At 37.6% G+C, this 26,627-nt stretch overlaps 1 protein-coding gene across 15 annotated transcripts in view; it reads right to left on the bottom strand.

The window, feature by feature from the left end:
• Nucleotides 1-26,627, bottom strand: part of FHOD3 (formin homology 2 domain containing 3) — a 368,504-nt gene that overhangs the window by 302,047 nt on the left and 39,830 nt on the right. For all 15 annotated transcript variants that reach the window (XM_085573656.1, XM_085573657.1, XM_085573660.1 and 12 more), the window contains exon 3: nt 11,138-11,202. In XM_085573656.1, the coding sequence (XP_085429782.1) occupies nt 11,138-11,202 (65 nt within the window). The remainder of the gene's footprint in view (nt 1-11,137; nt 11,203-26,627) is intronic.

The raw sequence follows: 26,627 nt of genomic DNA, 5'->3' as shown, positions 1-26,627 counted from the left end.
CAGATACAATTCCAGAAATGCTTTTTCCACATAGCACCTGCAGTTTTCCTGTTTAGCTTTTTGTTGTATCTTTTCCTACTGAGAAATTAAGAAACTGAGAATTTCTGTGTTTGAATTGCTCCCACCTCCTGCCTTTTTGACAAGCATGCCCAGGGGCCAGCTGGAAATAGCACCCAGCACCCCAAGGTAACAGACAGCTGGTCAAGCAGGTACTGCCAACTCACAGCTGGTCCTTTATGTCCTGCTAGTTAGTACCAAATTATACACATTTTAGTGGCTTTAAAACAAAAAGATTCAATCTCAAAAATCTTGGGTTAGAAAAACTCTTCCCAAAGTCCTAGTAAACACCTGCAAATGACTGAATGTCAGCCTGAAACATGCACTGTATGGAAGGGAAGACCACACACAAGAGCAGCAGTACACAATATAAAACAGGAAGACCATGGTGACAGCATTGTGCAGACCACTAACCTCAGGGTGAAAATCCAGGAGACTCAGTCACTGCTACCAGAGTGCCCCAGAGTGTGCTGTCTAGAGTAGCTATAGGTACTTATTATTCTTCACTTCTACTCACCTTGTGTCAAAAGCACAGCATGTGCTCATATCCAGGGCTTTAAGAAGCTGTTCAGAGTATCCTTGTAGTGTCCTTTTCCCAGGTTACACCACCCCTGAGAGTACTGCAGGAGTACCTGGCTATTCCAGCAAAGATATAGGGGCACATTTTATTTGCTCTCCACTCTTTCTAGTTCCAAAGTATTTTTAATGTACTGTGAATTTTAACATATTAATAAAAAATAATAAGTTGTAATATGCTGTTGTTGAAGAGAATAACATGGCAGAACTTCCTTGCAAGAGATTTGATAAAGGTTTTCTGGTTAGTTACTTATGGTGCTAGACCTTTCATGCAAACATACTTACGTTTTCTACAGCAAGTTTTGCCTAAGTGCAACACCAAGCATCTCAGCGTAACAGCATGGGAGGGAAAAAAAAGTAAGGAAGCCTCCTGATGTATTTCTGATGCAGTTACAAGGAACCACTCATGCATGCTCTGAGCAGCAAGAAGCAGAAAGGCAGTCATAGGTGACTGCCATCCTGCCAGCATCATCACCACCCTTCCTGCCCAAAACAGTTCATGCAGCCCCTGGGCACAGGTGAGATCAGTCCCAGGCCTCCTCCTGTTCCCAACCTTTCCACACTCTCAGCTTGTTCTATTTCACACAAAGTCAAGGAAAAAGCAAATGTCTCCACAGACATTTGATTCTGATTAGGCTTTTAAGTGTCCATTGAATCTGAATTTAGGATTATGGGAAGAAGTAAGGAAGACATCCAACATTTATATTTCACTTCCCAGTACAGAAACAAGTTAACTGGATATGCCCGTTTTTCAGACATTCTGGCCATTAAAGCTGATGTGTAAACTTTGTTTATAACTACAGGGAGAAACAAACCTGCAGAAGCAGGGCCTTTTTTAAGCAAAGAGCTACCAATATACTCCCCTTAATGTTTTAATAGAAAGACTGGAGCTAAATATTTAATGTCTGAAAGGTTAAAAGAAACCTGATATATAACTTCATACCAGACTTATCTCAAACTGCTAAATATGAATTGACATAGCTTATGATATCCTACATCTTACAATAGCATGCTGCTCAGCCACAGTAACTGCTGAGGTTCTAAATAAAGAAGTTGTAACTTTACTTCTTCGTAGCCTAAATTTTTATGTGCCTTGTTGAGACATAAGCAGGAAAAGAAAGCCTTAAAGAAGCTGATACCATTATTAAAATACAGATGCTGCACATAAAAAACACAAGAAAACAAATCAACCAGCCAACCAAAACCCACACCAAAACCAAACAAACTCTCCCTGCCCCTCCAAACAAAACACCCATACCCACAAAAAGGGCAGCTGATACTTAAAAACACTTGAAGACATGAGAAGTTGTGAAATAAAGCTAATTTTCTGAGTTACTTCTACCATTCATGACCACATCTGACCATGGCATGTTCTGAGCCTAAGAATTTCATCTAAATGCTTCCAGAGGTACTGTCACAATATTTTTCACTATAGTAAACACTTCATTCTTGAAACTGGGTCGATTTGGTGTATCTCACTTGACAGTCTTAGAGAAAACAACATATATTACATCAGGGTGCTCTGCCACTTATTTAAATAAAACTCCTCAATCTTTTAAGTATTGCTTTCATGAAAGAAATAAATTGAGAAGCACACAATTTACAAATTAAATCATCCTAATTTCTACAGAAATAAAAGCAGCTGCACATGAAAAAGATGAAAAGAATATAAATCAAAGAGGAAGAGAATAGCTGAAGGCAAGGAAAGAACAGTACACACTACTTGAATGCCATAATGAAAATCAACAACAGAGAGCAATTATTTCTTGACTGCTGAATTATGAGATAGTGCATTTATCATTACAAATCATTATGGCAAGAAAAGTTATTAAACCATATGAAAAATCAGTTGAACAGCATTATGAAACCACATGTATTTTATATCATCATTCTTATATCACAGTGAGATCTTCAAATGGTTACAAAACTTGAACTTCCTTTCAGTAAGTATAAGGACTGAAAAAAAACATAGCCTTGGTCTAAACTATGATACTCCTATACATAAACTTGCAGCAAGTTCACAAAAGGTTGGCAAGTGGCATTTGCTTGAAGCATCACTGACCATGAGTTTGCACATTTTGATTATGCCATTTTTAAAGATAATCGGTCAAACAATGTTCAAACATACATCTCCTGACCTTGCATTTCAATGATATGCATACATTTTCTTTTTTATGCTAATAAGAAATAAACCATCATGAGGCATCAAAAGCTCATATGTAATGCTTAATTTTTAAGAGAAGAGAAGCTTACTTTCCATACTAGCATAATTCACTGTTTTATGAACTAACACTCCTTCTTCCCTTTTACTACATTACATGTGCAGGTCATGAATCTTAGAACACCTCAGAGAGAATGCAACTACATTTAGCTTAATTCAACTTCAGCAAAATCAGCAACCCTCTGCCTTCCTTACAAACAAAGCTAGATCAGTAGTTGGGCTGAACACAATATCACATTGAAATACCAATTTTCTATTCCAAACCCACAGCTTTTAAGTAACAGCTTCTAATTTTGCTTCCATAGTTTGTGTCCTTAATTTTGTTCTACTGTTCTGCAGGGTAAAGCTTAAAACATGAGAGTGTGCAGGACTGTTTCAAGAGAACTAATCTGAATCCAATTCACTTGTTTGGTTTATATCTTATGTATACAGCAGGTTTACATGGAGGCAGGAAACAAATAATTCTGTTCCTTTCCAAGTGTAATGCTAATTTATTTGAAGATACTTCATATGAACTTTTTTCCCCCCAGTTATGGGCTTGAATATGCTGTACTTCAGTTTACAGCAAAATGGGTTCAGCAGTCTGAATAGAGACCATAAGAGGAAGAACTGCTTTTTCTGTCAATACAAATATCTATAATGTATGTGGGAAGTGCAAATAGCCAAAAAGGGAAACTTATGAAAACTATAAATAGCTATTGATATGCTATCAATAGCTCCGACCTCATTAACATAGATATAACTGTTGTTACCGGTTTTTTTTTTTCAAAGGAGTTCATTATTCGCAGCTACAAACGGTTTGAATTTTTGTACAAGATTTTTTTTAATCTTCAAGAAGATATGTTTAGATTGCAATGGGAAAATCCATTTACAAAAATACCATTATTAATAATATGATACTTTATAAGTACTTTAAGAAAAAAAATCTAAAACAAGTCTAATTGGACTTCTGTTAGACAGTGGGAAGCAAAGTATCATACAAATTTCCCTTCCTGGCTTTATGAGGACATAGTTTCCTTATAGTACCACTGAAGATGACTGAGGAAGTTTTATTGTTGTTTTTTATTTTGTTTAGAAATAGGACTTGTTTTAAATCTCACTATCAGAGTCAAAAATAGATTCTATCTCCCTTGCAGATTTTTACATACGGCAAAACAAAACAAAACAAAAAAAAAAAAAAAAAAAAAACAAACAAACCAAAACAACCAAAAAAAAAAAAAAGGAAAGCTGTCAGGGAAAAAAAAGTCAGAAAGAAGATATCCAAATTCAAAAATTCAAATACATTTCACTCAATTTCTGCAGCACTTCCCAGTGTGAGTTGAATCACCTAAGCTTTCACATTTTAAAACAATGCTTCCAGAGACAAGAAAAGTATCCCACTAGCATGCCCCACAGATGTCCCTTCAAATCTGAACAAGGCCATCTAATGCAAGAATTTGCCACTTGAATATGAAAATGCCACTGCTAATGGAACCATTACCTGCTCTAAAGTCTCTTGGTTCTTCTTGCTACAAAGTCTATTTAAGTATAATAATTTAAACTAAATATGCAGGGAAAATCTTGGAAAGGTATCCTTGTCTCAAACAACTTCTGAGATCCTACAGGACTGGCCCAGAGCTTTCTCAGTGAGATAACAGAAGGTAAATCACAAGTTATGGGGAAGTACCATGGTTCGTGCCCACAAAAGAGGCTGACCAAACACATGCACAAGAAGTGCAATAGAAATCTAAAATTTTGATTTAAAAAGGTGCGCATTTTTAAAGCAGAACCACAAGTCATTTACATGGATAGATTTTTCACAAAGTAATCTGATATGGGAACCAGGGGATTTTACTCAGAGCATCTGTGTTCCACATTCTCAGGAAAGAAAATTTAAATAATCCTAAAAGCTGAAAAAGGTATTTTTATCACAGCCTTTGCAGCTATTTCACATTTCACTCAAAGAGAGCTGAACCAGATATCTCAAATCACATCTGGATGCAGGCCCCAGTAAGTACTGTATGCACTGCCTTAACTAGAACTCAAATTATTCTATTAAAAAAAGCCTAGCCCTTAAAAAACTCCCCCTGAGTTCTGGCATTCCTTTTCAGGTTTTTTCAATTTGTGTGATGTCAGTTTACATCTAATAAGTATGTTGTTTATTATCTTCATTTAAGTCAGGACTTTTACCAAGTTACAGAAAGAGTCATAGGAAGCGTATCACGATTACAAATCCATAATGCATGCAAGATCCCTGTGTAGCACCATTAAATCCATTAATCACAGTCTTTTTGGTCCCAATTATGCTAAGAAGATATTCGATAAAGCAATTTCAACTCACCTCTCTCTCTCTCCTGTTACCATCAGTGCAAAGAAGGCAAAACCACAGTGCTTCCGACAAATTCTCAAGGCACCTCTTTTGTTCCCTTTAAATTAAATCCGAATTGGTTGCACGTTTTACTGAACTGCTAATGCTCTCCACATGTTCCCTCTCTCAGACTGAAAATGTTTTCTATTAGGAATGCCTAGCACTGAACATAAAACTGTAAAATGTCCTTCAAACAACCCAAAGTTCCTCTCTTTCTTTGGAATGTATCACTACTTGCCCAAATGAACAGCTCACAGTCCTACAAATAAGCTTCCTTTAGGAAAGCTTTTTAGTAAGACTCCTTTTCCTATTGTGTTCAGAAACTCCCTTATCAAATGAAAGCTGTTTATTTTAAAATCCATTAAGTTATTTCTTTTTAAAAAAGCACCAAGGTTTTAAAGCGTGAGGTAGCAGAACTTCACATTGTCCATGGCCATGAAAAACCTACTCCAGCACTCAGCAAATGCACAAATTCCAGAAAAGATGAAATGGGATAATAATATTTGCAGGGAGAAGCATCTCAGGTGAGACAGTACCAAGAACATGAGATGTAGGCACAAACTTAACTTCACTCTCAGAGAATGAAATGCAACATGGTTTCACATTTCCTTAACCATAAGAGCACTGACTTTTCAACACTTCAATGCTCTTACGAGGAAAAACCACATTTTTTTACCCCTTTCAGTCCATGTATCTCAACTTATCTGCAACAAAGGGCCAGGTAAAGTTACAGACTCAACACAAGATTCTGTGTTTGTGAAAGCACAGTGGTTCCACTGGGGAGGAACTTGTCTCTCCATGTGCTTGAGGCACAAGTCCTACCAGAAGGTTCAATAGATGCAGAAATAGTTGTAGTATCTAATCATATCTGCTCTAACACATGCAACAAGTCCACATAATGGAAAACAGAAGGGATAACTGTACATGGAAAAAAGGACTAGGTGCATAGTTCAGCTATTACAGGACAAATAAAAACAGCTGGCTTCTACTAGCCCCCTGGTTACAACCAGCTTATAGCTTCCCTCAGGTATCCCAGAACAATAAAGGCTCAAGAAAATATTTATGGCTGCATTTCATAAATGATATTAAGAGCAAGGGGATATCAAAAAGATAATCCCAAGAGCTCTGTGGAAAGACTGGGTTATTGGTGCTAACACTGCTGGTTAACACAGATGCCCTGATAGCAGGAGCTAGAAAGAGCTGCTGTGAGCACAGCAGCACTGGTGTCCCAGGGTTGGGAATAATCCACTGTGGAGGTAACTCTGCATCTACACACATGCAAGAGCCAATAGAACAGAATTATAAAATGGTTATAACAACTTATACCAAAGCTATATTATACATTTTGCAAGACTCTTGCAAGAATATACTTGCACTCTGTTTAGGGCCCTAACTGGAACAAGCTATAAAATGTAATATACACAAATATCTATGCAAATTATTTTAAATCTATTGGCAGACAAAAGAAAACTTTGCACAAATATAGGAGAGTGGTATAACCATATGAAAAATGTACTTTTATAGAGCAAAAGCATTTAAATAACCAACTGGGGGTCCTGGCTGTGTGTTTTGGTTGGTTTTGTTTATTTGGCTTGGAATTTTGGGGGATTTTTTAATAATAAACTGACACAAAAAAGTATTAAAATTTAAAATGGTCCTTACAACATTTGCTGACCTTCCAAGCCACAGTACTCTAAGTAATCCCAGGTCAATACATTCACTCAGAAACACATCAACTTTTGTTATTTGCATTCTTCTTGTATTACATTGTATTAACAACTAAAGCTCATACCAAACTTCTTTTGGCAGAATCATTCTAAGTCATGGATCCCTGTCCAAACATCAATGTCAACATTGATTGCAACACTCATTATTTAACATCACAGGAATAAGCATTTTAGAAGAGGACATGGGGGCTCTATTGCGCTAAATACAGCATCCAAATGGTGCCTTGTCTCTCAGAGATCACACCAGATTCTGAGAAAAAATCTATGGAGCAATGAACAAACAAATGAAGCAGGAGCCGCAAACAGAGCTGGCCAACCAGGGACCTAATGGTTAAACCACATCTTTCTGCAGGAAAAGTGGAGCTGGTAAAGACCTTTAAAACTTCACTGTCATAATGCTGCTCTGACTACAACCTTCCATTTAGTTTCAAGAGGGGCTAAAACTTTTGACATTGTTGGTGTTCACTCTCTGTAGTTACATTTTCATTTACATTAGACTTTATCAAGGCTTCAGCTGAGCCCTGTAATTGTTAAATATATACAAACTAAAATAATAAGACACAACTAAATACAAAGTCATACGGCTGCCAAAAACACTAAAAAGACTTTTCCCACAAGGGCAGTAACTCATAATAAATGGGATTTGAATAAAAGGTCAAATTTGAAAGCTTGTGGGAAAAAAAACCCAACAGTTAACACTATCTGATTTAAGGAGCACTCAGAGCCCAGAAGATCAATCATGTTCTGGGCTGCATCAAAAATGTGGCCAGAAGGGTGAGTGAGGGGATTCTGCCCATCTATTCTGCCCTTTTGAGACCCCAACTGGAGCACTGCATGCAGCTCTGGGGTCCCCATCCAGGAAGGATATGGACCTGGGACAGATCTGATGGGCACAAAGATACTCCAGCCCTCTCATCACCTCTCCTGCGAAGTCTGAGACAACTAGGACTCTTCCACCTGGAGAAGACAAAGCTTCAAGAAGACCTTATAGCAGTCTTGCAGTAATCAAAGGGGTCTTTTAAAAAATAAGAGCAACTTTTTATATGGATGGCTAGTGATAGGACAAAAAGCAATGGTTTTTAACTGAGAGAAGGCAGATTTAAATTAGACATTAGGAAGAAATTCTTTATTGCAAGAGTGGTGAGACGCTGGAACAGGATGCCCAGAGAACCTGTAGATGCCCCATCGCTGGAAGTCTTGGAGGCCAGCTTGGATGAGGCCCTGAGCAAGCTGTTCTAGTGGGTGGCATCACTGCCCACAGCAGGGAGTCAGAACTAGATGACATTTAAGGTTCTTTCCAACCCTCTCTATTCTACAATTTCACTAAGATCTTTGGACATCAACAAGTACAAAAATTACATCTATAATTTTCAATTAGTTATGTTCTCTGAACAGAAATGGTTTCAGCAATTTTCTTTTGACATAAAGAAATGTTATAAATATTGAAGTTTGTATTAAAACCACTTAAAAGTATTAGCTATTAATTAATCCTGATAATTTATTCAGGATAAAGACAAAATGGGAGAATAGAGTAGTGTTTAAAAGAAAATTCATTCCTTCATGTTGAAAGTCCTGAGTATGTACATAAGAAAAGAACTCAAATTGAGAGTTTAAAAAAAAAAAAAAAGGAAGTATTAATGCATTAAATTAAGGTACTTAAAAGGGACTCCTATTTTACAGGGTAGAAAATACCACAACTTCTGCACTCAAGTTATTAAGTATTATTCCTTCCCTGCTCTGCTTGAAACCCAAAACTCTACCCCACTTGACATGGGACCTGAAAAATCTTCCCAGGTCTCAAAAATATCAGTAGTAGTAGATGTAGTCAATATGTCTTCTGACACTGAAGCCCAATGAATTCTCCAGAGATCTGAGGTCACCCACGATGGAAAACTTTTATCTGGATATCTGAACATAAACACTTCTATTGCTTCCCACAATTTAAAAGTACAATGAGTTAGGAAGAATGAAAAACATATTGATCCAAATTCAAAATGGGAGAATTTATGGCAGGAGAGCTATTTCTTTACACCTATCAGCTCTTAAAAACAAAGTAAAACTCTGAACACAAAGATGACAGGAGGCTCTGCAGAAAAGTCACTACATAACAAACCACACCTTCTCAGAAAGCAGCCCTAGCTACCTGTTGGGGACTTTGCAGAGTCAGTATCATTGCTAACCACAATGCTTTCCATGGAGACTGTGAAGACTGAAAGAAAACTTAAAAAGCATGACAGTTTTACTCCATGTAACACCATCTCAGATTCCTCTAGCTCCTGGCTTCTACTCTAAAGATGTAACGTATCTTTTAACATCTAAACCTAACGCTTGCATTTCCAAAGAGATGTTAACAGGCAGCTGATGTGCACACACACACAATTACTACCCACAGTGCCAGTGAAATAACCCTCTTATTCTGTGACAGGTTTGACTACCAGGCACAACTCTGCAAACAGTGCCAGTAGTAAGAAATACAGAATGTTCCCTGACTCTTTCAAACTATCCCATACCAAAAAATAAGACAAACTTGATATGCAAAAAATGAAAAAGAAAATAAGAGAAAAGAAGCTACATTACATCAAGCTAGGGGCTGAAACAAAAACTTACCCCAAAAATCTAAACTTCAGCAGGGGGGATGGAAATTAGAACCAGAACTTGCATTTGGCTTTTCTGACTGTAACGAACCAAGCCAAAAGCCCATATTCAAACACACCTCTTCTCTAGGAGTTTGAAATCTGGACTCAAGTTTTACAGCCTGGCTTTCTTTGCCACCAGAGAGCAACAGCACCTGACAAGGGACTACACTCTCATACAGGAACAATTAAGATATATGCACAGTAATATGGCTAATTGCCCACAGTAAGCTTGAATGAAAACAGATAAAAACAATGCAACCACACATTGAAGCTCAGAACCTTATGTGCTCCAATTCCTCGATGGCTGCACTCTGGAGAAAAAAAAAATTACATGAAAATTCTTTTTATAAAACCTCAATCCGGGAAACTTATCAAATCTTGTCTTGCTGTACTGGTCTGTTTTGCCAAATACACTTCCAGACCTAACAAGAACAATCTTCTCCAAGCTGTTCTTAATTTCACTCACATTTATAAAATCAGTTTAGACTTTGCATCATCTCTGTTCCTTCTCTAACACTTAACACGTATGCTTGCTCTACTGTTCTTCCTCAAGTCAATGGTAGTAGAGGAGAAACTGTTCTTGCACAAGGCAGACTAGAGATTGTTCTCAAAGAGAGGTATTTGTGGAATTCTGTAGGTTGTTTATACTCAGTTCAAATTCTCAGAAATGCCATTTCATAACATATGCTGGGGGCAGGGGAAAACGTTTAGCTGTATTTAAAGCCTGAATCCTCCAAAAGTCGCTGCAGAAATGGCACAAAACTGACTTCCTCCTCTTACATTTAAGGAAGATATCCATATTTCAAGGCTTCAGCTATGATATCTTGAAGGAAGACCAACAAGTTAAACATATTACACTGTTGAATCTACTGTGGAGAAGCTGAAAACAACTGTAGCATAGACACACAGGATTTTTAATTTTTTTGTTTTAAACCAGCCTCCCACAGAATCTGTCATACTGTCACCAGGACATAAGCATTAGCTTTGCCACTGACACTCAAACATTCTGCTCTGTAGAATGCTGGAGAACATATTAACACCATCCCAGGCCATCAGCCTCCTTTCACAGAACCTTAAAGCTCTTTTGACACACACATTTTGACTTTCATTAGACTTTTCCTTGTGACAGCATTGTTTTAAAGACGGTTTTTAAGACATTGACACTGTGACAATGACAAATACGTGGCCAAGATCTGCAAGATGTGAAGTAATAAACTTAATATGCTACTAAAATATAGCAGTTAGCTGTCAGCCAACAATTCTTCAGATCATGAACACAGACTTTTTCAGGTGCCCACAAAGGCTGTGACAAGATAGATAATCAAAGAACCACCCAACCATCTGACATCACTGTCAAATGCTATACTTCCCTGTGATATTTAACATGCTTTAAGGATAATTAGGTTAATACAACCTAATGTCAGCATGCAACAAACAAAAAAATAAAATCAATTTATTGGCCATTACTGTCAATTTGGAACACAACCAAGTCTGATTCATACTCCACAGATTTTCTTCTTGGAAATCGATTCCATTTATTTGTTCTCTTTCAGACATGTGGAACTTAACTTACCAATGCAGGCATGGACTCTTACAGAGAGCTGGGTCCTCAGAATTATGCTGTGCTTCTTCCCTCTCCTAAAAAGAGAAAAGCATGTAAAGGTATAGTGAGGAAGAAGAGGAACTGGAAATAAACAAATCAAGTTGAGCCTACAAGAAAAAAAAAAAGGTGGGAGGGAAGGGAAGACAATAGAAATTTTGTCTTTGTTTCTCATAATCCACTTCCATTTTAATTTGCAATAAATAAACTTTCCTCATCAAGACTGTTTTGACTATGATAGCAATGGTTAGGTGATCTCTCCATATTTATTTCAGACAACAAGTTATTTTACCCTATTCCCCTCCATTTGCTGAGGACAGGGAGCAAGAGAGCAGCTGAGCAGGCATCTAGATGCTTGCGAAGGACAGCCGACCACAATGAAAACTGTATAAGTGAAGTATCAAGTGATGACTGCACATTTTCATTTTCACAGAAATACTTTAATGCTAGGTATAATTAAGCATTAAAAGAAAATCCAAAGTTAAAACAGATGTTTTGACACTTTCATAGATCTGCCTGCTTATATAGCCTAATGGGTTTTTAAAGCATGTATAGGTATGTTTTTCATGCAGAGGCAAAATTGAGGTCCTTTTCCACTCTGACTCCATATCAGGCTTAAATGGAATTCCTATTTTAATTAGCTGCTAAAAACCTCATTTGGTTTTCAGCCAAATTAGCATTTCTTCAACCTGGACAAGAGCACAGTTCTTGATTTCTAGTGTTACACCTGCAAACTGGCATGAGGGCACTGACAACACCTTGTCTCTGCACCCAAACCTGCTCACCTGATGGAAGGTGGGAGGGTAAGAAAAGCAAAATGTATTTTATGCTTGTACAGCAGCGTATTCTCCCTCATTTTTCTGAAACTAAAATGGCAGTTCCTGGACAAGTGGCTCTAGGTGGTCCTGATGACCTCCAGAGGTCCCTTCCTACTCAGCCATTCTGCGATTCAGTGAATTTGTTGTGGGAAAACACTCATAAAGGCACACTGTTTTTGGAACACAAAAGGATGCAGCTTAGTTTGTGTCATGCGAACCAGAGACCAAATTCAACATACAAGTTAGAGCACAAACCAGCACAACCTTTCTCGGTTACTCTTTACACAGACACCCAGCAGAATCTTATTCTTGCTGTAACTTAAAACATTTTTCTAGTAACAGCAGAAGTTCTTCCCCACCATATTGTTTCCCTACCCACAGTTATTTTGCAGAACAAAAATATTTCCATTATTTTCATGAAAAAACAAAGCAAAATATTTTATATTACTTCTTTGAAAGATCTGCAGAGGAAGAAAGGAAGGGATGTAGTGACAGGTATTTTCAGAAAAATATTGTCCCTAGGAAAATATAAGGGAAAATAAAAGAAAAGGACAGATCTGAAAAATAGTGGTTAATGTTGACCTCTCTACCTGCTAATAGAGGACTTAGTTTCAATTTCAGTAATCTATTTCTCTATAAATTAGAAAAAAAAAGTTAAACAGGGTTTTTTTTTTTTAAAAAAAAAAGCAAAACCAAAAACCTTTCATGAAAATTGCTCTTCAAAGGAGCTGCTTGGACATCGTTAGTGGGCAAAGTGTCACCCTTCTCTTAATAACTTGAAGTACCAAGCAGCAAATGCTATTGCCCCCATGAAAGCAGGCTGTAGTTTGGACTGTGAAATTCCCTAGAGCAGTTCCAGGTTTAGGACTGACGCTCCCCACCTAAATGCCTCCTGTTATTCTGGTAGGACGCAGTCTTTGCTTGCATTCATATTCTGCAGATTTTTAATGGCTGCCCCTCCCCACAGGAGTGCCAGGACTCCTCTGGAATATTGAATTTGCCAAGTTAATGAAGTATTTTTGACCACAGCTCTTGCCCTTTGCTTCTCTTGATTTCCCTTCCTTGATGGACGTGTTGATAGACCTGACATACACAGATCCTCCAAGATAAAATCAGAAAATGGAAGAAATGAGTAAAAATTGTTTATTGCATAATGATAAAAGGATAGTCCAGAGTTAGCAAAGAAAAAGAAAGTCTATATAATCAGACCTATTATTCTTCCCATCCTGAAAAACTGATCAACTAAAAGAAACAGCTAATTTAACAAATAATGGCCATTAATATCATGACACTCTCTAGTGTTTTAGCAGTCTGTAGGATACAATGACTTCACCAGTGCTCTGCTGCAATCTACACACCTGTGGTGACTTGCTGAAAGAACAGACAGCAGGTAGTGTCCAGCCATTTGAAAGCGAATAAACACAAGGACCTGAGAAATCAGCACCATTTTAAGACCTGTAAAGATTCAGGCCCATTACAATTTAATGCAGGTTTTCCTCCTTTTCTAAAAATCCAATGCACAGTGTCTCCCAATACAAACAAGGCCCTTTTTTCTAGCTCTCCAAGCTTCAACAGTAGTGCTACTTCCTCCTCTACCTCTCCTCCTTACAAAGACCTCTGAAAACTTAAAGCAAAATGTAGAGCAAGCTCTCTTCTACAGGCTCTGTTTACACTATCATTGCAACTGTAGTATCTCCCAGGACAGAATGTTTTCAAACACACAAACATTAATTTTTATCTCCTACTGGCTGCCCTGGCCATTTTTCCAGCTTACCAAAATCAGTATGATTCAAGCCCCAGATGTTACGAACATGAAGACTCACTTAGGATGGTTCATTTCTCCCACTTCCCCATAGGCCACACCACAATGATCACTACAGAGGTATTTCATGGGGTTTAGGCATACTAGGTTTACCACACAGCAGCCAATTATAATAAGACCAGTCATATGTAAAATATTAGAAAAAACACAATTTCCTGATGAATACTTTTGACTATCATGCAATATGAATAACAGTTTTGCAAAATGAAGATCACCTCTGAAAATTACTGCATCTATGATTTTACACACACCAATTTCCTGGAAAGCATATTACAATAATAAATTAAAAAAAAAGGGTAACTTGAAATCCATCCATGATTTCACAGACTCATGAACTACTGGCCAAATAGTATTAAAAAGCATGCCTGTAGGCAAGCCTGTCATGATATCAGGACAGGGAAGGAGGGTACCATGGGACAGGCAGGCTATTTGCATTAAAAACGAAGTAGGTTCAAAAATACACAGAAGAAAATACTATTTCCAACAAATAAGATAAATTTATTAAAAACAAAACCTAGACATACAACAGTTTGTAATATACTCTTAACAAAGGCTTATATTTTTATTGATATTACTTTTTTAAAAAAATATGTTTCAGCGAGTGCAGCTGGCTACAATTTATTTTAAAAAAATCCAAGAAGTACTTCACAGAGTTAATTTAATAGCTGAAATTTAGCAGTAGAAGAGTAGGTACATTTCACATATTGTGCTGACATAGCATTCTGCTGATCTCGTTGAGATCAGAATCATTACTGCTATAAGATTAACTTCTAGTCTTTGGAGTTACCAAGACACAAAACCTTTTCTTTATTCAATTTCTCTAACAAATTAAAGTAAATAAGCATATGCCAACAGCTCACTGAATGCTTGTCTTATGGAATATATATGCTTTATTTTGTCATTGTTATGTACCTCATTACAAATAGCTTCGCTCAATTATACACTTTCAAGTTGTGATTTAAATGACATTTTGAAAATACTACCTCAATTGACTGTCTTAAACAGATACTTGTTTTGAAGCAAAGCCTTTGTCTGAGCTAAGCAATCCCTTGACCAGAAGGAAAATACCAAGAATGTTATTGGGGGTACAGAGGGGAAAAAGCATTAACAAACAAAATAATAATCATTTAATGCCAAAACCACACATTAAAAGAAACCAACACAGTCTCCTCTTAATGTTTCAAGGAAACTTTGAAAGGAAATTTAAAAGCATCTGTTTTATTAGGACATGACATCCTTCTTCTTAGACCTATACTAAAGACCTGCTGGTATCAAAAATGGGACTTTTATGTAAATATCTAATTAAGATTTATTAATGTTTTTAGCAAGACATACCACAATAATTTCCTTGACAAAGGTAATCTTTGTAAAATAGGAGAATGCATCAATTAACATACAATTTCTATTTCAATGTTTTCTTTCTTTCAAGAAGCAACTATTCAGACTTCCTAATATTCTTCTGAAGGGCCAGATATTTCAATTCAATAAATTTAGCCTCGAACAATCCCCTGATTCTGAAAACACATTATTTTGTCATTTAAAACTGAAATAGAAAAACACCTTTCTAACTTTCTTAGTGATTGCTTAATAACTCAATAAAGAAATTTCATTAGATTAAAGGTGTTAATTCTACAAAAGGCCATGCCGTGTCCTTCTGGGTTCCTCCTGTTCTGCTTTCTACACAATACTTGATAACCATGGAAAAAGCTAGTTTTATAGCACAGCAGCAAACAAATTGCAATGGTTTTAATAACACTCTATAGCCGTACAGACAAGTAAACTTACTATTCTTCATTGTATTTGCTCAAAAAATAAAATCTGTCACAGACATCTGAATCATGAAGAGGCCATCATAAGCAGAAGTTGAGTCCAATGCTGTTAGAAGCCATGATTTTAGCTCACTAACAATTGGATTTGGTGAGCTAAAATTTTAATTAGAATCTTTTCAGTTAATGTACATAAGAGTGTGTCTACTCTTAGCTAGGGTCTGTAGACCCTTCTATTTCAGAAATATTTAAAGCATATTAAAAAAATGTTACCCCATGAAGGCAGACTTGGATTTCAATCTTTCATGCAGTGCTACACACATTCATAACGGCAGCACAGCAACTAAGAGTGATGCATCTTGTTAGGGTGACTCTGTTTTTTTCGTATTTTTTTAAAATAAATAAAAATATTATAATAGGTAACTATATCTAACCCTCAGAGCAGTTTTCAAGTAGCATATTCCCACGAGTCTCATTGTACTCTGTTCCAAGCAGGGAATCTCACCCATTAAGATTAGTGTTATCAGTCAGTTGTAGACAGAGATAATTCTTGAGGATAACTCAGAGAGAAAAATCATTTGCTGTACTAGAAAATGATGCAAAACCTTTGAAAACTACAAAGTAGTTTGTTTGTGCACATAGAAGTTTAGATATTTAAACTAATGAGTATCCTTTCCCTCAGATCCCAGCCAAGATTCTGGAAATACAGCCTAGATGTGGTGGAAAATGAATACTAGAGTTTCAATTCAAACAGAAAATATCAGTAAAAGGATTGTAAGAATGGGGTTCCAGAGGACAGACTTTACCTTTCCCCCTGCACCGGGCTAACAGCACAGATGATGCTCTTCCTCATCCTGCTTTAGAGAAGCACTGTAAAAAGCAAGAGGTTCCCACCTGCAGCTTGCTTTGAACCCGCGGAACTACACAAAAACCTACAGGTTTGCCCTCCTAAGTTTCACCAAATCAAGGAAAAGAATGGAAAATAAAATCATATACCAGCGAACAGTATAGGTACCTTGTATTTTCATTATTTAGTTGTTATAAGATGGGAAAGTTTGCTGCTCCCCCAGTCTCCAGCTCCCCCCGTACTTAGTTTTTCACACTGCTATGAAGTGCAGTATCAAACAATCACTCACAGCAAGGCCAGTTCTGAACCAGAGGGAATCAGATGAACCAGGCATACGTTTACCCGACACCAAGCCTCTCTTGAAATAACAAGATAATTTTTTTCATTATCCTTCAGAACCACCACCAAAGCAAACACAATGGGTTACTAAACCCAGCTAAACTAACACCATGAGCTGTTGCCTATTTATCCCAAAGAGGGCAGAGGTTGGATGGAAAACTAACTTCAACCTGGTAGCACTGAAACTATTTCCAGACCTGGACAGCATTTAACGTCAGCCTAACCTGATGATTTACCCTATAACAATTCTGCAGCTAATCCTGCCTGATGTAACAATCTAACCATTAAGAAAACCTATCTACCACAGATGCTGCTTTCAAAATACACATGCACAACACATGCTTCAAATTTTGTTACAGCTTCTCATAGCACTCAGGTTTCTTCGTGGGCCATTAAACATCTCCAATAACCACATCTATGTTTTCCAACAGAAGTAGCTTAATAAGAACAGCATTCAGCAACTCCTGAGCTCAACAAAGAATCACTGACTCCCACAAAAGAAACCTAGACTACAGTATGTCACCAGACGCAAACACATAGCAACAGACTTGCTCTAAAGTGCATTACTTTTGCAAATAGCTTTTGCTTTTTCATTTCAGAACCCATCCATTTACATCTTCACTTGCACACACCTTTTAGGGAGTGAAAAATGCTTCTGCAATGGGGTATTGCCTCACAGTTGCTTCAGTTTAAGGAGCAGCAATGGAGAACAAACTGTTCCTTGTTGAATGCATAAAGGATGAAATTTTTGCCAGAGTTCAAGCACTTAAGTCTATCAGGTTTTCCCTGAAAAAGATCTACAAGCCAGCACACACATACAATAAGGAAGGTGTTTTTTAACTTGCTATTAATCAGACAGCATAAATCTTAGGCTTTGATTTCAAAGCTGTTAAGATACAGTTTGACTGCCATTTCACCATGATATGCTTCTCCAGTCAACTACAGATTCAAGAGATTGGAAAATAAAAATCTGACACTTCAAACAAAAAGCTGTATAAAAGCCAAGTCTTTTTACAGTGAGAGAGTGCACATGTACACAGAGTGGAATTAAGAATCTCCCTTAAACTCCTCCAAAAATCTTATCCAAACAAGTAACCTTTTTGAACTTCTTAGGTGATTATTATCCAAAGATCCAACTGTCATGTTCAAGCTCATGTTATTGCCATTGAATAATGGAAGAAGAGGAGCTCAGGAAATAATATCAATAATTAAAAAGAAGTCTTTTTCATGCTAATACCTTCAAATGGATGACAGCACTAGCAACCTCTTCTGGTACATGACAGGCTATATGAGGCACACACACTCATCCTCATAGGAAGTCAGTGGGCTTTTCTCTCTTACCTCATTTTTCCACTTGAAAATTAGTGTGAAATCAGAATGTGTCTGCATCCTGTTCATGTAATATACTTGCAAGTCATCTAATTGTTTTGCAGGGTGGTTTTATTCAGAGCATTCCCAGATCATGACAAATTAATTGAAGTAACAATCATTTGACAAGAGTGGACAAAAATAAGTAAACCGATAGCAACCATTTCTGTCTGTACAGTCTGCATGAAAAAAATAATTAAAAAAAAAAAAAAGCATAACAATAATTAAAACTTTACTAATCTAATAGAAATAATCTCAGCATATCCCCTAAGCAAAAACTGGGATGGCAAAATCTGGCCATTCATTAGAGCAAGAAACAGCATACAAAATAACAAAATATGCTTAGGTTTGTATAGTTTTTTTTTCCCTGCAGATTATTCCAATATTGCGTTCTGTGTTTGTCAACATGATTTTAACAAATAACTGTCTCATTCCCACTAAAAACCTATAAACCACCACCATCTGAATGCCAGTGAGTGGAAGAGCATCTTGGCTGACACACCACTGTCTGTACAACTGTGCAAATAAGGGCTACATACAGACTGTCACTACGGGGTGCTGGGTTTTACGTCCCCTAACTCTTCACAAGTACATTTACTAGGCATCATTGCTATTTTTCGTTTTCTTTCTTTTCCTCTCCCCCTCTTTTTAAATGGAAACAAAATGGGATAGAAGGAGAAGGGGGAAGAAAATGAGAAACTCAAAAGTGTGGAGCGAAACAATCAAGGGATTCACAGAGTATGCATTATAAGCCACATGAATACCACCAAATTATTTATTACTAATGTAGTCTGAGTGTATGTCGGTAAAAGGTGCAGACTTTTGTGTACCTCACCAAAAGGTAATGATTTTTGCCAAAAGATAATAAATCACTTTTACACTCTCTAAAAAGCAATGAGTTCAAAATGGGGGAAACATTTGTTCCATTTGTCCTTTTTAGTAGTTTATGTGCAAGCAAACTTCAGAAGCTGGAAAATGAGAATTCCCTCCCCACTTCCTCCCCATACTTTCTGAATCATCATGCTGGCTCTTTCTCAGTTGTTAATGGCTCAATTTCCACACATTAAAACAAGAACCTTCCAACAGCCCCTCAAATATTTGAGGGCTGACTGCTGCCTTCACAGTCAGAAAATGACCATTTTTCAAGAGCTGTCATTCGTGAACAAAACTATGTCCTTTCCCAACCCAAAAGCTCAACTCATATAATTGTTTTCAGTGGGATGTTTATCATGTCATTTTGTGAAACGCTTATAGCATTTTCAATTAAATCTCCATCTTACATTTTTGTATTAAAAAACCACAAATTTAATGAGTTGGAAAATGGTGAAAATAATTGAATTAGAACAGTTATTTTAACAATAATATTGTTTCTGGGTAAAACACAAAACCGAAAGTGTTGTTTCCACACTTCTTGTCAACCTCGCATCTTGTTGTTCTTCATGTTCTGATGATACATCACCTGACCAATGCTTTACAGTTCTTAGGTTATGTATTTCCCACTGCTGTCAGTAAGTGTCAAGCTCTGGCTGAACATTCCTCCCAGGAATCTTTACACCAAGTAATTTCTGGTCATATGGTTTTGCTATCACCTCTACTTGAAGTTCACATTACATGAGGATTTTAGTTTAAAACCTCTTCACACTTGGAGAAACATATGCCTTTGAAATATCTGGAGTTTTGGGGAAAATGCGTAGAACTGGAAACCTACAGGACAAAGGCAAGGAGGAAAGTAAAATAAATTAACCTCCAACAGTTGTGTCACTTGCTGTTTTCACATCTTCAGGCACAGAGTCCCTCCAGTGCTCCCAGCCACACTGTGGGACCCACAGATTTGGTTCCAGACCACTGCGACTGGTCTGGGTGCATTAGGAAGTGCATTGCAGCAGGTCAAGGGAGGTGATCCTGTCCTACTCAGTCCTGGTCAGTCCACATCTGGAGTGCTGTGTCCAGTTCTTGGCTCCTCAGGACAAGAGACACATGGAGCTTCTGGAGCACATAAAACAGAAGGCTACATGAAGGGACTGAAGTGTCTCTCTTATGGGGAAAGACTGAGGGTGCTGTTCAGCTTCCACAGGAGACAACCGAGAGAGGATCTCATCAGTGTCTGTCAGTATCTGAAAGAAAGGTATCAAGAAGGTGGATCCAGGCTCTGCTCAGTGGTACCAAGCAACAGGACAAGAGGCAGTGGGCAGAAACTGATGCACAGGAAATTCCACCTGGACATGAGAAAGAACTTTACTAAGCAGGTCACCAAGTACTGGAACAGATTATGCAGAGAGATTGTGGAGTCTCCTTCCTTGAAGATATTCAAGAACCAGCTGGACACAATCCCGTGCAATGGGCTCTGGGATGACCCTGCTTGAGCAGGGAGTTTGGATCAGAAGTCCCACTGTGGTCCCTTCTAATTTAACCCATTTGTTGATTTTGTGACCAACTTCTAATGAAGTTCTATAGTTTCAGAGCAAAAACAAACAGCACCTGAATAATAATCTTTCTCACAAAGGCCCCTGATACCTGACATTAATCTAATTTACAGTTCCAAAAGAGGCATATAATTTTTTTATAATTTAAAAAAAATTAAAATTTATTCAATTTGTAAAAAATAGTTTTAAGAACTTTTCATAAACATTTCTCTCTTACTAAAAATCATTCTCTACTACCTTAAGGGAAAAACCCTAATCTTGTATGATTTTCCAATTTAATTGATGATACTAAAAAGATAACAAAGTGAAGAAGATATTATCCAAAGCAGAACAACACATTTCAAAGCAATGTCCTACTCACTTAATTGGTCATTTACACTTTATCAGAATGTGACCATTTTAACCAGACTCAGCAAGTAATATTTAAAAGCTGTCCTACCTACCTTGCAGTAGGACACACATGATTATGTAAGTACATAAAAATAAAGTCTACTTTGCACTGATCAATATACTACTTTGTGTCTCTTTCTTCTTTTGTAAGTTTTCCATTAGCATCATATTTGGCAAGAGCTTCCTCCTAACTTGATATACAAATTTTTAAATATAAAACACTGTTCACAGCCACTTATTTCTCCATATTAATTCCACTTCGGAAATGGGTTTTGTATTTGTTGATGGTCCATCAATGCTTTTGCTAGCAAGCACAATTACTGAGCAGTAAATATGAAATAAACTACTGTTTTGCTGTACTGCTGTGGTCTTAACCCTGGTAGTATTCACTAATTTTCATGGCTTCATTACCAGAGATCCTGGGCTAGTCACAGATTTGCAGCCGTTTAAGCTGTTAGCTCACAACTGGAGGTTAAATTGGAGACACTTATTTTTATCAGAAGCAGATTACCACCTTAGTTTAGTCAGGGGTAAACCAAATAAACACACACCACACACCAAGCACACAGACAAATGGTGTGCATGGGAGAAAAGCGAGAGTGAACTTGCTTACACAAACCTTTGCATTTACCACGGGGTAGGAGCACACAGAGGAACAGTTGCTATGGAATAGGAAGTGTAGCTAACTGACAGCTTTTATTAATTACCCAGCACAAACTCCCTCAGCTGCCCACACACTCTGGGCAATACTACACTGGTTTGCCCCGGCAGACCAGCAGTGAGTGCCCACAGTGCTGGTACTGTTCCAGGTTTGGATTCCAAATAAGTAGTTCTACTCACAACAGGAGTTCAGAACAGCCCTGCAGCACTTTCTGGCAGCCCTACCTGAAGCCTCACAGATGATCTGTTTATGGAGAGAGGAAGGGATTTCCTCCTCACAAGTTGAAGGGAAACACACTTCCAAGCCTCGAGAGCCACTCACTTAATTTACAGCTGCGTCACTGAGGAAGAGGGCAGAGTGCAAACACAGCCATTAAGCAGCTTCAATATTAATAAAATTAAATGGTTTTAAATAGAACATCTGGCATCAGCTGTTTCCATAAGCTGTTTTTATTTAAGTTTCCACCAAAAAACACTGGACTTCTCAGCTATTTTCACATGCAAATCTGAATGCCAAATTAGGCTATCTTTAAAAAAAGTTGTCCTAGCAAAAACTGTAAGAATTATTCACACGCTTTTTGGTTTGGCACTTTATTTGGTATGTAACAGGCTGGGAAAGAGCTAAGCACAACAGTATTTTTGCAATACATTTTGCAGTGGAAATTATTTTTCAATAAAAGCTCTCTTATTGTATTCATTTGCCAGCAGTAATCACTAAATTCAAAAATAGCAAATCTTCACATGTTTCCACAGGTACCTCGGTACAGATGTAGATTTTTCCCTTTACAACTGAGTAAACTCTGGGGCAAGATGGGAGAGAAAGAGACAGAGCTGCTGAAGTAAGAAACAAAAGCTGTGAAATAATGAGTCAAGCTCTTAAATACCTCAACATTTAAACACCCTCACCAAAAAAAAACCACCAAAAAACCCCATAGGGCAAAAAATCCAGACCACAGAACATTTCAGAACTTGGTATTTGCAGTGCCATCTTACACCCCAAAAGCCACCATGAGCTTTTGACACTACTCTCAGGCGCATGGATCAAGAGCACTGTGCCCCTTGAAATTTTTTAAGTATCAACTGCCCACGACTAGCCCCAGTCAAGTTTACCAAAACCAGTCTCCTGCTCACCCCAAACGAAAATCACACAGAGGGTATAGAGCTCATGAAGCCTCCTTGTCTAAGCCAGGGGAGCCACTACTATGGATGCTGGCTCCTACGCAGTCAGAAGGATGCAGTACAGTTTCCAAGACTGGGGCGCTTGGAGAAGAGCAAAACCAACTCTGCTTCCCTTTAAAGGACATGTTCAGCACATCAGTGAAAGTCAACTTTTACAACTTTTTACAACTTTTTTTCTGTAGGCTTTTTGTCTGAAGATTCTCCATCTAGACTGAAAGGAAGCTGTTAAGGTGCACAGACTGCATCCCCATCTGACATCCCAGACTTCTACTCCACACAGTAAGTTGTGATCCCTGTAATTTCTGTGCTTACTGTCAGACTCCAGACCCCTCCTAGACAGCACACACCAAAACAGGGCATCCAGGTTATTTTCAAAAGCTTTAATAGACTTTGCATTTTGTGTCTTTTGGTGTGACTAAAGTGGCCTGCAGTCTCTGACCTCAATCTATGCAGAAGAGATATACTTTTATATCATCAAGCCAGCTTTAAATCTGAAACTATGTAAGAAAACAAGCCTTGGGCTGCAATAAAATTTATTCAAGTTAATTATTATTTTCAATATGCTTGTTTTCTAAATACATTTTATATTCACAAATCAGTATTAATTTATTAACTACAAAAGTAGTAGCATTTTACTATTTGTAGGAACCTTAATTTGTCAATCATTTCTTCACAAGATACTGTGTCAATGAAATTCATTGACAAGAAATCTCATAACTGGTGAATAATTTTCATGGTGGAAATTTCAACTGTTAATTGCCTCTATCCTCCTTTCAGAGCACATCCCTCAAAGTCACATGTCTCTTTTGTCAGGCCTACAAAATATATGCACATTTGTGTAATTATTTTGATTACACACTCTGGAAGCAGAAATGCTTAGAGATGCCTTGCCAATTGTTCTAAACAGGGAAACCATATGGGACCCATAATTTTATTTAATTTTGATGTCAATGGTTATTGCAAGATAACTATGAAAATGAATTATTACAGTTCCACCTAAGAATTAATTTCAATATTTTACCTAATTATTTTTATATAATGAAATTGTATCAGGATTAATAAGCAAAAAAAGCTGCATAAAGTTTTGAAAATACGGGTGGTAATAGTTATTGTCCTCAATATTTGTGAGGTAATTAAGAACAGCATCAACTTACTCAGCCATAAAAACCAATGTATTTCTTTAGGAATGTGAAATTTTAATCTGTATCACCATTTATTCTGCAACAATAAAGTTTTAGAAAAACATCTACTTCTAAATATGGTTCAACATCTCAATCTGATATATTTTAGAATGGAATACTGCTACCTTGTAGAAATTCTTACATCTTTCAAAAATTACAACAATCTCTCAGCCCAGGCTTTTTAGTTTGATGTTTCTAAGGGGTTGTTTTCCTTGTGTTTTTTTCTTGCTTTGTTGCATGCTTTTAATTGTGACCATCAATTGCCATTTTCAGATTCAGCATTTCATCAGACCTAATAGCTAAATATCACAGTAATCAAAATATTTGGTTGGACAACATGAGTAAATAATATCAATAAGCAGTCACAGTCTCCTGTTTGTAGCAACACAATGACAATCTTTCCCTGGTACCTCCCTTAATTTTCTTCTTGTTGGCACTGAGAAACATAGAAATAGCATCAAGACAAGACATAGCGAGAGAAAGCTATCAGAAGTTGAGAGCATTTTCCACCCAAACACATTCTGTTTAAACTAATACAAAATTAGCATAGAATCTGCTAGATTTCAGTCCTGCTTCTAAAAAATAAGCCATAACATTTTGTAAGACGAAAACTAAATTAACTTTCAAATGCATCCCCAACATCCTTATGTAAACAAGTGACAAAAAGCTTTCATTCTCACAATTGTGCTATTTGCAAAGTCTAAGTGGGAAAAAATACAGTACATAAGCAGGAAAAGAATGTTAGAGATCCTTGCCAGACTCCACTGTCTCCAACAGATTCTGAATCAAGACCAGAATGAACAGCACCATCAAGAGGGAAGAGGTCTGTCATGTGGCTCACCCAGCCAAAATGGCTTGAGATAGGGTGTCTAGAAGGAATGCAAAAACATTAGCACTGAAGCCATTTATCAGAAGTACTTTAAAAGAATCCCTGCTGAACAGAAGTATTGAACACATTTTCTGTGAAGAAATTTTCATTGCTCATAGCACACTGCCTGAAGAAACTATTGTTCTGCATTTTAGGACAGTGTTACCTTGTGGGCTACCATGAGGGCTTGTTAAGACATATCCACAAAGAGAGCTTGAGCAATTATATGGTAATTTAAACACATCAGCTTCTTGACAATTCCTGCTTTCTCTGTAAAACCACAGGGAAGCCAAGGAAAGGAGCTTTACCTGTCACCAACACCTTAAAGCAGCCAGCCTGCATAAACAACTTCCATGGTGTATTACCCTACACAATGAAGCATCCACCAAGTAACTTGTGTTGGAATAAAGAGAAAAAAGCCCAACAGCTAAACAACCTAACAAGCAAGTAAGCCATGAACACAATCTAGACTTTAAAAGAAAGGTTGTTTTCCTACATACTCCTACGGACCCTTTTGCTGGTTGCAACACCTTCTGCAGGGCCAACCTCATTACTTGGACAGATGTTCATCCTGGTTCTTCCAAAATCAGCCCCCATATAAAAACAATCTGATTTTCCTGAGCCCCACAGCTATTCTCAAGGGTGCAAATGGCAGCAGATACAGATGTGGAGACCGGAAGGCCATCCAATCTCCCACCTATGTTTTAGTTAGCCCTCTGTGGTACAAGGCTTTTCTCCTTCACTAGATAGAAGTTTCCATTCTGCTGGAGTGGACAGCAACAACCAAAAACCTCTTTTCACTATATTCAGTAACAGAACAGCATTCATTTGAAATTGCGTGAGTGCAGATGTTTCTTTTTTGGCAAAAAGATGCTGCAACAGCCAGACTACAAGACATTCTGGCCACTTTAAGTAGGGGTTTCCATAACTAAGGTTCTAAAATTTTCAAAATGCCATGAATATCCAGCTACTAAAGCCTTCACTCAGAGTTCAGAAAGCTTCAGTGACCCTGATGAGCACTGATGCAGTTTTGGCATGGCAGAAAGGCAGGTCCTGAGGTAGCCTAATCTCAGAAAATTAAAAGATTTGAAGATTAAGAACAGGACCTTGAAATGACCCAGGCAGAGAAAGAGAGAGACTCCAGCCAGTCCTTCCCAGACAGAAAGCTGCTGTTAAGCTCCCAAGGTCTGCAGCCAGAAGCTCCAGCTCAGGAGCACTACAGCTCAGTGTTCTGGTCTCAGAACTGCAAGGCCCAAAAATGGAGTTCAATTTGATAGAAATACAGGACAAAGGAAGACATTACTGACTGCATCTGCTACCCTATGTCTAGAATATTTTCTGAATAACATCACATAAACTGCATTTACCATGAAGTAACAATGTTAAGTCCTACAGAGAAGTTTATCCCACATGCTTCCCAAAGCTCTGGTGCGTCTTGTTTATCTTTTCTTCTCTCACAAAACATGGACAAAAATGAAATGCAGAAACCCATCTGAATCCTCACCAGTACAAAACTTCAAGCAGCAGCAGCAGTTCCATATTTTTTGTTTTGTTGGGTTTTTTTCCTCCAGGACAGCCACCACAGAGAAAATTATAACTGTGTTTCAAAAACAACTCATATCATTGATTTCACATGGCCAAAAGAAGCACAAAAATAAAACATGCTGAACAGTAGCTTTATATTTCAAGAGCAAAGTCTGGCAGGAAATGCTTCAAATGGTCTCTCACTTTCCAGGTTGCTTGGCAGTGCCAAATTGTTTCTGCAAAGTGTTAAAAGTAGCAAAGGCAAAATTACCAGAATT

Source organism: Lonchura striata, chromosome 2, assembly GCF_050655825.1.
Source record: "Lonchura striata isolate lonStrDom1 chromosome 2, ASM5065582v1, whole genome shotgun sequence".
Classification (NCBI taxonomy): domain Eukaryota; kingdom Metazoa; phylum Chordata; class Aves; order Passeriformes; family Estrildidae; genus Lonchura; species Lonchura striata.
This window is presented reverse-complemented; position numbering and strand designations above follow the sequence as displayed.